At 39.9% G+C, this 17,247-nt stretch overlaps 1 protein-coding gene across 3 annotated transcripts in view; it reads right to left on the bottom strand.

Moving 5' to 3' along the window:
• LOC117831508 (butyrophilin-like protein 1) overlaps positions 1–16,838 on the bottom strand; it is a 63,253-nt gene extending 46,415 nt beyond the window's left edge. Inside the window, exons 1-2 of one of the 3 annotated variants that reach the window (XM_034710259.1) lie at positions 16,645–16,838; positions 9,952–10,275 (exon numbers count right to left, since the gene is read on the bottom strand). In XM_034710259.1, coding sequence (XP_034566150.1) covers positions 9,952–10,275; positions 16,645–16,720 — 400 coding nt within the window. In that variant the 5' untranslated portion in view covers positions 16,721–16,838. The remainder of the gene's footprint in view (positions 1–9,951; positions 10,276–16,644) is intronic. The other 2 variants (XM_034710406.1, XM_034710325.1) reach the window with 2 other exon arrangements.
• Between the last annotated feature and the right edge of the window lie 409 nt (positions 16,839–17,247).

The raw sequence follows: 17,247 nt of genomic DNA, 5'->3' as shown, positions 1-17,247 counted from the left end.
TCAGGAGGACATGATGAAGGTATGCAGTGACTTTCAGGCGTCTACACTGTATAACAGTGAAGTTATTGAATATTATCTGCAATAAAAAATCCCTAAAATTATGACAAACTGTTTATTCTCAAATCTAATGTTGTAGTACAATCAGGAGGACATGATGAATGTTTGCAGTGACTTTCAGGACACTAACCTGTATAACAGTGAAGTTATTGAATATTATCTGCAATTAAAATTCCCCAAAATTATGGACAAAGACATATTCTCAAACCTAATGTTGTAGTACAATCAGGAGGACATGATGAAGGTATGCAGTGATTTTCAGGACACTAACCTGTATAACAGTGAAGTTATTGAATATTATCTGCAATAAAAAATCCCCAAAAATATGACAAACTGTTTATTCTCAAACCTAATGTTGTAGTACAATCAGGAGGACACGATGAAGGTTTACAGTGACTTTCAGGACACTAACCTGTATAACAGTGAAGTTATCAAATATTATCTGCAATAAAAATTCCCCAAAATTATGAAAAAATACATATTCTCAATTTAACTGTTGTAGTACAATCAGGAGGACATGATGAAGGTTTGCAGTGACTTTCAGGACACTAACCTGTATAACAGTGAACTTTTTGATTTTTTTTCATAGCTTAATTTTTCGGCAGTACACTTTGTAGACGGTTCCCGGCCCACTCGCCTCACCACCGGCAGCGCATAGAGACCAATGTTATTTGCACAACACGAGAGACGGCCTATATTGATGAAAATTGTGTTGTAGCTCGTTGTCTGTCTTGCACTGATGGGAAAGAGGTATATTTTGTGCTTTTACCTCCTTTCGTTAACAAGCTATTGATCCGAGAAGCTCGAATCTGTGAATATCTTTCTAACTTTACCCAACTCATCTTCTCCCCGATCCTGCCCACTAATCAACTCTTTTGCCTGCACTTTGCAGCCGCTCAATCCGTCGTCAGTCTCACACGTTTATCCCAAGGCAGCCTCATTTCATTTACACATCTGGATACCTCTTCAAAGAGATCTTTCCCCGTAGTTGTGCCATGCATTGATTGATCTTAATCCCAAAAGTTCCTCTGTTACGCACATATACTCTGCCTCCCACCTGCCTTGAACCCCCCTGTTTTCAAAGTCCACCTTTCGTTAAGCCATTTTTTGGGGGAGAGGGATAGCTGGAAGTTGACTGCAGGTGACTAGCTTCATAAGGCTGATGATGAGCGGAGTCGGGTAACGGCTCTCGCGTGCGGGCCCTCGATTGACATGCAGTGCATTGTGGGACTTGTAGTTTTAGTGGTGCGTGCAAAATACCGTCGGGCCAGCTCTATAAATAATTTGATATCATCTCGCGGGCCAAAGATAATGTCACCGCGGGCCGGATTTGGCCCGCGGGCCTTGAGTTTGACACATATGTTCTAAACACACCTGAAGCTCCATGAAGTCCAAACAGCTTCGGAGCTGTCCTTGGTGCTGAATATGTTCTCCCTCAGTCAGGCCGGTTGAAACATGCAGAGACTACAGCCAACACCAGGGGGCGCTGCAGCCCCGGCAGACCCCTACTTCCTGCACTAATGTCTACAGCAATGCATCATATTCTATACAATGATCAAAAGCATTATTGATCTGTTATAATTATGTATCTTTCTGTAATTACAGCTCTGTTTTTAGCTTCATGGTGATGCTTTTTTCTGCTAATCTAGGGGCTATAGAGGACTAAATACTGGTTAAAGGGTAAATAAATGTAATTTCCTCCACAGGACAGAATATTTATTTCATCAGTCCACCACAAACTGATTAAACAAAGTTTTAAATCAGAATGTAAGAATTTGATCAAATGGTGCTCTGTAAAGAATCTGAAGCTGTCTGGCAAACATACAGGAGTAAAAACTTTAGTGTCTTCATCCAAGTTTGAGCTCAGTCACATGAAGAACGGTCCCAGCACACAGTTTGACATGTTTCCTGTTTTATTCAAACGTTTGTATAGAAATGATGAAGCTGTGTGTGAAATGACATGATACCCTACAAGAGCATCCTCAGTCAGAAACATACATGAACTTTCAGAGAGAGAGCAGCGTTCAAATGTCACGTCAACAACAGGAAACAGTCAGAGTCAGTCATATTTATTACTACACTGTTGGATCAGCCTACATTACTTTGAGCTAGCTGTAGAGACTGACCCTGAGTGTGTAGTTCAGTGTGTAACTGTACCTGACACACTCTGGATTAACACCTGAACTCATAAAGAGAAGAAACACAGGCTCAGCACAGATCATGTCAACAACACAAACATGAACATAAACAATAAGTCTCATTATATTTGACTTTAGCTGCTAAAGCTTCACATTTATTTACAGCATAAAGGAAGTCTGCTGTTTTGAACCTCCATGTTTACATCAGTTTGGACCTTTAACAGATACAAGCAGTAGACTCGGTTCATACACTGCAGATAGAAAGACTCTCTCTCTCTCTCTCTGGTAATGATTATAAGTAAGGCATACATTGGTAACATAAACTCTGTCGTCTGTGTGTTCAGAGTCACAGTGAAAAGAGAAAATGTAAATCAATCAGGTTCCTTTTTATTTTTACCATTTTCATTTTAACACCTTCCTCTACATCATTCATGATGTTCTGAAAACTGAGTCCTTGTTTATCCTTTATTCAGATCATGTTTTCTCGTACACTGATATGTAGACGCTAACAACAGTCAGGTAAAGACCATCTGAGACTGAGTCTTTAGTTGCAGAAATGTCAGCAGTAAAATAACAAGGTGCAAACATCAAAGTGAAACATCTCAAACTGCTGATCACAAACAAACAATAAAAACTCTGTTTTAAGTGACTCTTGATTTTAGGATAAAGGCAGATGTAAAGGTAACTTTCAAGTTACAGTGTTGGTATCTGATCACAAAAGGTGTGAAGTATCCTGCTGTGATCCTCCTGACTTCATGCAGGTAGAAGTCCTGATTCAGTTTCTTAGATGGTCCCTCCCTTCCCCTCGTCTGCAGGAAGAAAAACATCATTATATTCAAGAACATCACACCTGACTCCACCTGACTCTGAGAGGAAATACACATTTTAATACTGCATGACTGAGGAGCTAAGACTACAGTCAAGACTTTAAACAGGAGAAACATGAAAAGAAAATCCTGGGCTGTGTCTCTAGTATGCAAATTTTCATAGAAAAATATTTTACATACCTTTGTTAGAATTGTTTCTGTTGCAAAGTTTTACTACTATGCCAACTAGAACAAGAACAACAAGAAGAAGAACTCCAGCAACAATCCATCCAGCAGGGAACCCTGAAACAGAAAGAGAAAGTGTGTGTTCATGTGACAGAGAGCAGATTGGAGGTGTCAGGTGACTCAAAGAGAACAGCTGCAGGTGAGCATCCTCCTGAACTCTCAGTGTGTGTGCAGATGAAAGCAGCTCTGGATGAATGTGAGCAGGAACAGTGATGTTAGCTCTGATCTGATGCTCACTTTGCTCCTGCTCGGCTGCAGCTCACAGCTCAGTTTGAGTTTTGCTCTCCGTAGAGAGGAGGATGATGTTGGAGCTTCATCCTGTTTCTGAGAAGAGCTGCTCATCTTTAACTTCAGAACATTATTGATACGAGAAGTTACTGAGTACTGAGATCTAACATGAATACAGTTCTATTATATCATCATTCTGTTATGTTGTCTCCATAGAACAGAAGGAGGGATGAGGGAGCAGTGAAGGAGAAATGAGGGAGCAGAGAAGGAAGGATGAGGGAGCAATGAAGGTGAGATGAGGGAGCAGAGAAGGAGAGATGAGGGAGCAGAGAAGGAGAAATAAAGGGAGTAATGAAGGTGAGATGAGGGAGCAGAGAAGGAGAGATGAGGGAGTAGTGAAGGAGAGATGAGAGAGCAGAGAAGGAGAAATAAAGGGAGCAGAGAAGGATAAATAAAGGGAGCAATGAAGGTGAGATGAGGGAGCAGAGAAGGAGGGATGAGGGAGTAGAGAAGAAGAGATGAAGGGAGCAGAGAAGGAGAGATGAAGGGAGCAGAGAAGTAGAGATCAAGGGAGTAGAGAAGAAGAGATGAAGGGAGCAGAGAAGGAGAGATGAAGGGAGCAGAGAAGAAGAGTAGTTTGTGTTTGTATTCATTCATGTCTCTCTCTCTCTTCCTGCTGAAGTAATCAGCTGATTCCTCTTTAAGAACTGAACTACCCGGTCTCCTCCTGCTTCCTCCCTTCACCACCAGAGTCTCGTCTCCATCAGGGGGCGTCCTGTCTCTCAGCCTCACTTCGCCTTCCAGCACATTAAACATGAAACTTGTCCTTTTCTAAACCTGTGAGGGGAATGTTGGTCCCTGCTGATGAAGTCTCTCCTGGTTGAAATATTAAACTCTCTCTGTGTGTGTGTGTGCAGGTACGGCAAAAACATTTCTGTTCTCAAAATAAGTTGATCAAATATAAAATGCTTGTTGTTAAAGGCATGTGATAAGTGGGCTCAGCTGTGTGGATGATACAAACTCTCAGTGGTCTCTTTATGAAGCCCACCTGTATGATCTAACACACCTGTTCTACACTCACTTCATGTCTGACCCTGTCACAGAGGTTCATTCTGTGTCCTCACTGAGCTCTCAGGTACTGATGGACTAAAGGATTTCAAAGAGGGAAGATGTGGCTCGTTTTCTGGTTTTGATAAACTGAGTTCAGTTCTCTGCTGATAGTGTCATTTGTTTATTAACGCTTCAGTTTGAACTCTGGTTCTCGAGCTGACACTGAGTGTGTGTTATATTTATTAATTACTTTATTAAAGAGAAACATGTTTCTGTTAGTATCTGAATCAGTGAACTCGTGGTAAAAACGTTCAGCGGGCACAGATGTGAGAGCAGCCTAAGGAGCTACTGGACCCCAACCATCTCTGAGAGGGAAAAGAGGAACAACATCCTGTCCTATGATCCAGACAACAGCAGCAGAGCTGGAGAGAGCATCTCTAAACTGCTGATCTCTACAAAGTCACTGAAACCAGGAGAGGTAGAGATAACAGCAACAATGTTCAAAGATGAGACATTTGACTCATTTATGTTTAAAGGTGAGTCAGCGTCAAAGAGAGGAAGGAGAGCTGAATGAGGACAGACATGTTCCTGCAGAAGTCCCGTTCTCCTAATCTAACGTTACCTTCAATGGAACCGTTCACTTTAATGTGAACTAACAAATAAACAGGATCATGTTTGAACTGGACCCTGGATTGAAATGTTCTGTTTAATGTTAATTCTGGTGGTTGTGTGAATTAGAGTCCCAGCAGGGTGAGCAGGACCCCTCAGCTTCACGTCGGGTACCTGCTCACCCTGCTGGGATTAGAATTTGCGAAACCACCCGCTCACTTCACATTATCCCTTATATGACTGTACAGGTGAGATCAATAACGTGTTCACTGACTGTCTTTGGTCCACAGTCTCATGCTGCCAGATTTAAAGCTGATCATTGAACGTGTCTACGTTTGTTTTTAATTGGTCAAAACAGTCAAACAAGACAAGAGGTGAACTTTTCTAAAACACTTCCACTGATCAATAAACACTTTTCCCTGACAGTACATTGTACCACAGTACACTGAAATAAATCTAAGTTAACATCCCCATGCTGATCAGACCTGGTCTTCAGGTGTCACACACTGAATACTGCTCAGATTGATGAATTGTATAGTTTTTAATCCACTACATTTATCAGGCACATGAAGCTACTTTTCACAATGATCTTATACAAAAGTAAAAGTATTACAAACCTTTTTTCTGTTTTATGAATACTTTATGTGCATTTTGCTCTAACTAATTACTATCACTCAATTTAATCTTTAATGCCAAACTTTTACTAATAACAGAATATTTTTAGTAGTTCTTATATTTTTCTCTAATGTCTAATTACAGCAGGGTGATACTAATTAGTAAATTACATTTTTCTGCTTCATAGTTTGAAATCTTTTTCTAGTTGGTTGATGCAACTCCGTCCCTTCTGTCACTGCTTTGAGCTAAATTACTCTAAGTTTGGTTCATCCCTCTGAAATGATTTCACCTCAGCTGATCATCCTACCTTTGACAAAGTTGAACTTTTTTGCAGAAACAATTTGTTCACATTTAACTGGCACCTGAGCTCATGTAGCTCCTGGAGTTAAGTCAGAAGCAAACAAAAAAATCTTACCATGGAGGTACACAAGAATGTCATCATGAACCTGATGACAAATCTCCTCCTGTGTAACTACACAGCGGTAGGTGTCGGTCTTGGTCACAGTAGTTCGGAGGATGATGTTGTAGCTGTTTCCTGTTCTTGTGATCTTTGGCTCCTCAGCAGGAAGGTTGTTTCCAGAACTGTCCCTCCACTCGACTTTAGTTGTATCAGAAGCTTCTTGAACCTCACACTGGAGAACGGCCTGTTCATCTGTTACCTTGATTTGCTTGGCTGATGGTTTTGGACACGCACCTGTGAACAAAGAAAAAACATAAAATCAGAACATTACCAGCATTAAAACATGATATATATTGAGCTGTTTGTTAATCTCATATCTGCTGGTATATGTGAACTATGAGCTGAATATACGGTTCATTTAAAGATCCCACTTGTTTTCACAGGGCAGACGTGTTGTAAGCCTCACAGAAGGACCCATCAGCCCCCTTCACCAACCTTAAGTCATCATGGTTTAGAGCGATTCAGTTTTAAAAAAAATGCTGAATATGTTAATGAAAATATAACACACTGATAACGCTTTGTAAATATAAATGTATATATTTTAACAACAAAGAACGTAATGTACAAAAAAAAGGGAAGGCTATTAAAAAACATCCCAGTATCTCAATTTAAAAAAATTTAACAGAAAAAATAAGCTGCTCTCTGCTACACCAGAATTATTTTGGGTGAAATAAAAAATACACACATTAATACCTTCAATCATGTCTGAATTGAATAAGCAACTGAGCTTCTGTATTTCTTCACCTGCAATTTTAAAGTGATTTGTAAAGTGTGAGTTGAAACAAACAATAAAAAGATGTAAAAAATGAATCTACTGTCTCCAGAGAGGGTTTAGAGTTTTATTTAAACACAAACTGGTCTTCATATCTTGAATGGAAGTTGGTAATTTAAAAAAACAAAACATGACCCTTCTACAATGGTTAGGTTTTCATCATGTTATCAATGCAAGTTAATGAAGTTACCATCTTCATACATTTGTCAGAATCACCTTTTTACAATCTAAGCAGTTTGTGTAATAAAATTAAATATGAAGAAATACTCTTGGAACCTTTATGAAAGCCTTAGGCTTGTTTTATGTGTTCTAGATTCTAAAGGCTCGTGAATGATATCATACCTGTGGGGCTGAACTCAACATCGACTGTACGATGTGAGTGTGACATCATCACAATCAGAACTCACCTGTTACATTTTCCTCTCTTTTGTCCTTTAATCTGTTAACCCGCGGAGGTTGCACGCGACCCGAGATTTACATGTAAAGATTAATAAATGAAAGTAACATATATTGCATTGTGTCTGTAGACGTCAATGCACACATGTTATACATTGTTTGAAAGCTTGGTTTCTCGTTTTTCAGATGGATTCGATCATTTTCCCATAAAGGTTACGCGTCTTTACATCAGTTCGGTCTCTCTTTACGGCTGTGAACCTTTGGTTACTTCCAGCCATCCTGTCAACCCGCCGTTTAAAAGTGTTTATGGGTCTAAAAACTGACATTTGTAAACGAACACGGCGGATTGTAAGAACAAACACTGCGCCCCTTATTTCCAGCCTGTTCATGATTCAACGCAAGTAAAACACAATTAAACAAATCTCAAACCTGTTCTTTGTTTGGGATTACAGCCGTTTATCAATCCTCTGAAATACTTTATTAAACATTAATGTTTAATTACTAAAACATTCTTTGATTAATGATGTTTAGTATCTGTGATATCAGTAGACGCCCAGTAACATAACTAACCAATCAGCTCCTGTCTACGATCTAAACTGACGAACCTTCGAGAGTTTTAACCACAACAGCCAATCAGAGAACAGCATCTCTTCGCGAGCGCCATTTCACTTTGATTGACAGTTGCTTTCGGCCAATAGGAAACAAGCACCGAGAAAACAATCTGAGTTCGTGGCCATTTAAATTACCTGCCTGACCATACATGGAAGTAACCGGTGACAGACTTTCTGGACTATCGGGACGCTCATAAACTGAAAAAAAAAATTGTTTTACATTTGGATAAGGTAATATATGCAAGTAACGCAAATAATTATTTTAGGTCTAAATCTGTCATTTCATAGTGATATCAAACACGTACACACCGTTTCTTTCACTTATTTCATCACATCAGAGAAGTTAAATATCTTCTTTTAGTAACTTTGTCAAAGTTTCATAGAGCTCTGTGGACACCTGCTGGACGATACTCTGCACTGCACTTTGTAAAATATCTCAGAGCAGCTTCAGTCTGTCAACATGAAACTTCACATAGACATTATAGACAAGTTGAGTAAGATATTCTGTGAACTTCAGCCTGATAGTCCTTCTTATGATTGTTTAACTGTATTTAGAAAATAAAAATTATGATTTTTTTTTTTTTTTTACAAAAAATCATTAAAAATCATTAAATTATTGACCAAAGTGCCCACATTGAGGGTCAGGTCATGCTTAATGGCTAAATGAACCATCAGAAGTTTTAGATTCACATTGACCCAATGAACATGCTGTTTTTTTTATGGTGTAATAATAATAAACAAGTTTAAATTGGTGTGAAGAGAGGTGAAAAAATACACGATTTTGATAAACCTCAAGAGGTTAAGATAGGCCCACACTCTGAAAGGAAAAAACAAGATATAATAAAGGTTAGTGCTTGTGTGGTCACATTAGCATGTCACACAGGTATCACTGTCATTACAATAAGCATTGTAATAAATTGTATCAGACACATCTAAAATGTATAAAAAGTCTCTGATTTAAGAAACAAGCTTCAGTTTGCAGCATGAGACCGGTCTGTGTCGTCCTGTAAGATTAGAGTCAAAGAGTCAGAAAGCAGGTTTGGTGTGACCTCCCTACCATCCTACTGTGAGAGTCATAAACCGTCTGGTCCTGAGAAACACTGAGAGAAGGACTCTCCTCCAATCACATAACCAGGATGTCTTTGGCTCCACTGATGGTTCTACATCGTGTGCCTTATAAAAGTCATCATCCTCTTTTGTTGGCCTCAGACATTTTTGGGATGTAGGCTCTCTTATTCACTTTATAGTGCTGAGTAAAATAAGAAGTCAACATCACCCACTTATCTTTATCTTATAAATAACTCTACAATACAGAGATTATAAACAGGACAAAGAGCTGGGCTTTGTCTAAGAGTAAAAACATCAGCTACCTGCCTCTTTAAAGCTCTTTGAATAACTTATTACATCTTATTTCATAAATCTGTGCAAAAAGTAAATCTATATAAATAATATAATAAATATACCTTCATCCATGAACTTAGTTTGAGCTCATCTGAGACACTTCAGTCCTTCTATAACGAGCTTTATTAACATATTTAAAGAGGTATAATTATTCAACAAATAATACGTGAATCTTTATTCAAATATTGAAAACATCTGTTAATAGTCACACCTAACACATGGGGATATTTTAGTTAGTATCATAATGAAATGTAACTTCTTCTGTTATTATCTTTGTAGTTTTAGAGAGCTCTGTCGACCCCTGCTGGACATTCTCTGTACTGCACTTTCTAAAACACCTCAGAGCGGCTTCAGTCTGTGAAGCTGAGATGTGACACAGAAATGATGATAACTTGAGGAGGACTCTCTGCCTTAGAGCTCATCTAATGACTGACTTTAGATTTATCAACACAACTGATGAAACCTCAGAGTGTTTTCTTTAAACTGATATGATGGACATGTGTCAGCTCCTCGTGAGTTGGTTAAAAACAGGAAAGTAATAAGAGATATAAAGAGATCTCACCAACAACAAGCTGAATGTTGAACGTCTGTCTGGGCTGAAGTCTAGGAAAATCACAGGTGTAGTTTCCACTGTCAGACTTCTTGGTTTTTGTGATCTTTATGGAGGCGTTGCTGTTCTTCAGTTCTTCTGGAAAATGTGAGACTCGACCTACAAACTGTTTATCTTGACCTGTATATCCATTACCATAAGTAAGGCCTCCTTCATATATGAACACCTCCATTTTACCCTCTTTCTTCCAGTCAAACAGCTTTGACTCAATGTTCTCCTTGGAGCTGAGGGAACAGGGTAAAACCACATCACGGCCTTCTTCCACCTTCACTGGACCTAAAGAAGACAAACATGGTGTTAAATCACAAGTCTCCACTCCACTTGAATGTTAACTCACCAGGCCACACCTGATCAACCAAGCCACGCCCCCAACACTATAAAAGCATGCAACAAATCCACTCCTTTGTCAGCATTGAGCTGATCCTTTCTTTTGAAAATAAACCTTCGAAACCTGCCCTGGATCCTGTGTGTTTGACTGCACACCACACATTGTTCTGTGAACCAGTATCAAGAGGAAACAAACATTTTACACATGGACTAATCAATGTGTTTACATGCAGAGTAACTTAAACAGTCATATGGAAGTACATCAGTAGAGCAACATATCAGCTCATTTAGATTATCTACATTTTTTCTTTTTTGACCCTCTCTAGCTCAGTGTCATTTCCTTGACTTTCATGTTTTGTTTCAGACCAACTGTCTCTGAGTTTCTGAGAAACATCCCTGATAAACTGATGAAGACTCACAAGCTGCAAATCATGAAGGAACATTTTGAAAAAGGAGAGATCAGTTCAGTAAACTCAGTTCTAAAGAAAGTCTGTGATACAATGTGGATCTGCACCTGATCCAGGTTTTCTAGTGTCACTGTCAGTGTGTGACATTTCCCTTTTTCATCCACGGTCTTTAATCACACCGTGTTTTCATGCCACGGTCCCTGACATGTTCACTCCACCTCCTACTTCAATTGAATAGATTTGATTTCATGGTGTACAGTTTGTTAATTCAGCTTCTCCCTCTTTCCCAGAGTAAACAGACCAACATCAATATTACTGGTCCTCCAGAGTCTGTGGTTAGAACTGAATCAATAGCAGTAGGGATGCGTATCAATACTGTGGTATCAATACTTACGAACAACTCTTTTGATACAGAGTACTTGTAAAAAAAATAGCAATACTAAGTGAGTACTTTTGAAAACATCCATGATTTCCTCCCTGCTCTTACCATGTGACTGTGGAGACCAATCACACACAAGAAACCAGTGCTCAGCTGAGCGCACACACACCACACACACACACACACACACACACACACACACACACACACACACACACACACACACACACACCACACACCACACACACACACACACTTCCTCAACTCTGTGAACACAGCAGAGTAGTGTGGAGCTGTTTTTTAAAATGACATTATGACTGCTAAATGTGACTTTGTGAAAAGTCAGTAGCTCCTAACTCACACGTAAAACGTCTCACCCTGAGAGCCTCTCAACCCAAGACACTGCAGGAGAGTCTTCAGGGAGGCAGAGTTCATTGAGGTACAGCACAGAAAGAATCTCTAATCACTATACATTATCCTGCTTCTGACCGGCTACCATCCTACGATACAAACAATCTGACATTTAGTATTAGAAAGAGAGATGAAAGTATGGGTTCAAAATTATTAGTTATACTCTTTAAAAGTAGTCCCTCAGTTTCAATGGCTGGTGTTTCCATGGAGACGATGTTCTCATCAGCCGATTTACAGAGCAGATTAATATTAAAATTAACATTTTCACTCACGTTGTAGACACGTCAGGTTTGGTTCACCTTGGACGGGTTCTATATCTTCCCTTTAACTTCATCCCGCTTATTACCCGTCTACTAACTTTGATACGAACACGTTGGAAGTTTTCATGTAAGGATTATTTAATAAAGTGATTTATGTTTACATTTTTTAAGAATAGTCCCAGTGAGTTAGCGTTCCATGGCGATGATTCTTATCTTTGTGTTTTTGTTGATTTAACATTCACACATTAAATTCACAGTCAAGTCACGGTCAAACATTAACCAGTGTATTAGTTATTGTTCACATTACATCAAATATTTCCATCGACGGTTAATTAGACAAGATGAACGAAGTGGACTCGAACACCACGTGTGTAATATAAATGTGTATGGGGGATGTTCAGTGTGAACACACCGAAAATAAGATCATTTATGTGTTCTTCACAGAAATAAGCAAAGGCCAATGAATCTGAGGTTCAAGTGATCATTTTTCACGTTTTTCTTTGAGCAAACATAAAAAATGGCGTTTCTAGCATCCCTAAAATTTGAGAGATTTTTATTTTTTTTACTGTATGTCCTTTTTAACAAGCTACACAAGTTTCTAAACCATACAGTGCTTACAATGAATGAGAGAAGCTGTTGAGTCACGTGCACGTGTTAACATTAAAGCCAAGGTGCTACTGACTAGCTAACTGACTGGATTCCCAGGCCATTAACATTATAACTTATATTGTGTGTGTGTGTGTGTGTGTGTGTGTGTGTGTGTGCGTGCGAGTGTGTGAGTGCGTGTGAGTGTGTCCGTGTGTTTGTGTGTGCATGCGTGAGGGCGTGAGTGCGTACAGCCTCATCATGCATATAAGAATGATTTTTGGAAAAAAAGATACAGGTTCAGGTAGAGTGTAAGATCAAAAGGTCTACCTCTCTATAATGATGTACTGTAGTAAGTTGGATCAATGTATCAGCTTATATCTCTTATTAGATATAAAACGCATTGTTTGGTTATTTGCCTTTTGGTTGATATTAGAGAGAGAGAGAGGGAGAGAGAGAGAGAGAGAGAGAGAGAGAGAGAGAGAGAGAGAGAGAGAGAGAGAGAGAGAGAGAGAGATAATGTATTGTATGAATGTATATAATAACAGCAATAACATCTCTTTGTTCATGCCAATAAAGCAAATTAGAATTAGAATTAGAATTAGAATTAGAATTTGAGAGAGAGAGAGAGAGAGAGAGAGAGAGAGAGAGAGAGAGAGAGAGAGAGAGAGAGGAGCAGAGAAGAGAGAGGACTTTATTTATTAGTATTATTAGTTTATTATTAGTTTTTTTAATTTTTATGTAATTTTTCATCTTGTTGAATACAATTAATTTGTATATTCTTATCTGTCCCAAGAGGCAGAGATGAAAAAGGGGAAGGAGATGAGAGAGTGCAAGATCAGGAAGAATCAGGTAAGAAAACAAACAGAGAATAGTGGCACGCAAAACTTATCAAATTATATAATAGACAAGAAGGAGAAAAACATTGAAAAAGTCAATTTCTGTTAATGTGATTTACATGTTGTGCATTGCATTCCAAATGAAAGTCCAAAAAATAACTCCAATGTCAATTTTTGGTATTTTTGGGACTCACTATAGGGGGCTGGGTTTACCCAGAAACATACTGTTTATGTGTATGTTAAAGCTGGGGTTGGTAATCAGATTTAGATACACTTTTTGTCATACTGGTTAAAATGATCTTTATGTCCTGATGGCAATCAATACATGATGTGTTCCTAAAAAAGAGTGAAAAAAAACTGCTATCTACAGCCAGAGTAAACCTGGGAAAACACCAACCAATCACAGTTTTTTGGCTCCCCAAATTTTAAACCAATCATATCCCTTCCTGCCGCTCTGCCCTCCTCCTGCGCGTACATTTCCCCGGCGTGTACTCCTCCGAGTCCCCGTCTCCTGCCTCTGCTTCACCTGACTCTATTTACTGCCCCTCTCGCTCGTCCTCGGGCCTGTCCCCTCTGACCTGATGAGGTGCTTTGCTCAGGACTGTAGTCCGGATCAGAGTCTAAAAAGCTCTCACCAACAAGCAGAATAATTAATGACGTTCAGTAAGTCCTACAGAAAATATATATGTACTGTAGCGTCCGTCCGGACACTGTAGTGATGACGAGCCGATTCGTGAACACGTTTAGTTTTAATAACCGGTCACTGTCGGCCGCGATCACGCCAACCAACAAAACAACAATCAATGTTTGAATGAATGAAAAACTTCTCCTCTCCTCTCTCCCACTGACACACTCTACACCTCTCCTGATGCCTTCACTAACCGTCAACACTGTAGGAATTAAGAACATCTACACTGAACACGTTTAACAAACAGTAGAGCGGTTACAGTATTATATATGTGTTATAACTTAACTCCTGATATCGTGTCACCGGTACAACTGGATAATGCTAGCATGATAGTTGTGAGTACTAACAGCAGCCATGTTTGTTTGTGTTTTTAGCTTTCACTATGATAATGTTTTGGTGAGGACCGGTTTTGAATCAGTCACCATCATATGGTCGAGATTCAGCGGCGCTCGTGCATGTGAGCGGGGGGGCGTCGTTTTGGAGGAGCTCCGAGGGAGGAGGGGAGGGGTTAGACGGAGTCTTGAGGAAAAGCTACATTCAAATTCATGCTAGTTTTCCGAGACTACCAACCCTAGCTTTAAGGAGCCTCTGTATCAAAATGAGTTGTCTTTCCCCATAAATTAGGGTTACCATATGTTTCTTTTATGATTCCAATCAATTTCTCTTTTGCTGTGACTCAGTGTTTAAATAACCTTTATCAGATTTGATGGTTTAGTCACAGACTTTCCCAAAAAAGTGTTATACTTTTATTTCACAAATGTGGGGATGTGTTCTCTCCCCACTGCTCTTCTCCCTCTACACCAATGACTGCACCTCAGGAGACCCCTCGGTGAAACTCCTGAAGTTTGCAGACGACACCACCGTCATCGGTCTCATCCAGGACGGAGACGAGTCTGCTTACAGACAGGAGGTAGAACAGCTGGCCCTCTGGTGTAGTCAGAACCATCTGGAGCTGAACCCGCTCAAGACGGTAGAGATGACAGTGGACTTCAGGAGAAGCCCCCCCCCACTCCCCCCCCTCACCATCCTGAACAGCACTGTGTCTACTGTGGACTCTTTCAGGTTCCTGGGATCCACTATTTCCCGGGACCTGAGGTGGACCTCCCACATAGACACAATCAGAAAAAAGGCCCAGCAGAGGATGTACTTCCTGCGTCAGCTCAGGAAGTTCAACCTGCCTCAGGAGCTGCTGATCATGTTCTACACCTCCATCATCCAGTCTGTTCTGTGTACCTCCATCACTGTCTGGTTTGGCTCTGCAACCAAACTAGACAAACACAGACTGCAGCGGACTATAAGGACTGCAGAGAAAATCATCGGTGTCGACCTGCCCCCCATCCAGGACTTGTACCGGTCCCGGGCCAGGAAACGGGCAGGGAGCATTACCGCTGACCCCTCACACCCTGGACACAAATTCTTCAAACTCCTCCCCTCCGGCAGGCGCTACAGATCACTGTGCGCCAAAACAACCCGCCATAAGAACAGTTTCTTCCCCCAGGCTGTCACTCTGATGAACACTAAACCATAACAGTGTCATACCTGTCAGATAAATACTCTCTGTAAATATACATGTAGATATACAATGCAACAATTCTCAAGCAGAATTCCATATTTCTATTTTTTGTATTATTTAACTTCTATTTTATAATGTAAAACTACCTCTGCAACTCACCACTGCACTTTATCATATTATTTTAGCCTGTACATATTAGTCAAGCTATTTGTTGTTTCTTTGTATTTATAGCTAAGGTTATTGTTATTATATTTTCATTTTATTTTTTATTGTAGTTCTTATTCTTATTCCTATTCTTATGCCTTGTACAAAGAGAGCACAGTTTACCAAAGTCAAATTCCTTGTGTGTTCAAGCATACTTGGCGAATAAAGCTGATTCTGATTCTGATTCTGATTCTGATTCTGAAATTGCGTTAAAATGTACAGAACAGTGAAATTTATCTTGCCCGGCCGGGCAGCTCTCTGGGTGATCAGCACCCCTAAACATCCAATCCTAGAATCGCCCCAAACCCACAGCCCAGACACCACACAAGGGTAGGCAGGAAATGGCAGCTTGTTGCTTTCATGTCAGAAAAAAAGGGAACTGTTAATATAATCCATTTATACAGTCTGTGGTGATAACCGGATAAAAACTCCTCACAGAAGCTTCAAATACAAAATAAAACAAGAAAAAGTTCACTCTTAATCAATATAACTCGTTTTTTAAATGTTGTGGGTCCTGGGGTCTGTGCGACAAGTGTCAGGTTGCACACAGAGAGTTTCTCGGAAATGATGGGGGCGCGTCTTCAGCACTCTGCACTACAGGGTAGCACTACTACACACACACGCTGAAACACACACATGCAAACACACACACACACACACACACACACACGCATATGCAAAAACGAGATGCTGCATCTCAAGGGGCTATCCTATAATAAATAAATAACAAATTAAATTACACACAATCGCACATACACACATGCATATGCTAACGCACACACGCACACACACGCACACATACGCACACACACACACACCTGCAGTAGTATGACAGTTAATTATAATGCTGCAGAGTTTAATGTTGACCCGTGTTAATAACCGGAAACTGATCACACCTCCCTGTGATTACTGAGATTAAACTAAAAGCCTGTAAAACTCTGCCTCCTTACTTCTGTAGTTTTAATTAATTCATCCATTTGATCGATAACACTTTGCAAAGAATATAATAATATCAATATAAAGTCTTCTTACTGTTTCCATCAGCAGCCGTTATCATGAACACACAGAGGGCGAGGAGGAGCACACGGAGGCTGCGAAGGACCGCCATGGTTTCCAACTGTATAGGGAAGTCCTCTAGGTGCGTAGACCTGTCTTTCTAAAGACATTAACCCCCCCTTAGCCCCATAGACGGGTTGTATTCAGTCTATGATTGGCCCGTCTCAAAGTACTTCCAGTTAGTCGTTCAAGTCTGAGGTTTTTGTTCCGAGAAAAAGCACTAGAAGGTGTGATGCAAGTTCACACTAAAATGTACAGGAAACAAGCCAGCAAGAGGCAGAAGACCCTGCACTCTCTCTTTATATCAAACAATGTAAGGTGAGTTATGTGGAGTTTTGAGTTAGTTAGTTAGAGAGTTAAAAAGCAGATTGTATTCCACCCTCTCTACCTAATTTATACTCACTATTTATTACACATATTTTGTTCATCTGCATAACTGTGATAGATAGAAAGAAGACAAGGCAGCTGTCAGGGGTGATTGATTGATTTTAACTTAATATATTTTTCACAATAAAATTAAATGTGGAGAATTGTAGCTGCTATTTTCAGTGTGCACAACTTTACAAATGGCGTCCCATA

Source organism: Notolabrus celidotus, chromosome 1, assembly GCF_009762535.1.
Source record: "Notolabrus celidotus isolate fNotCel1 chromosome 1, fNotCel1.pri, whole genome shotgun sequence".
NCBI lineage: Eukaryota > Metazoa > Chordata > Actinopteri > Labriformes > Labridae > Notolabrus > Notolabrus celidotus.
The sequence above is the reverse complement of the archived record's forward strand: the minus strand, read 5'-3'. Positions and strand labels throughout refer to the sequence as shown.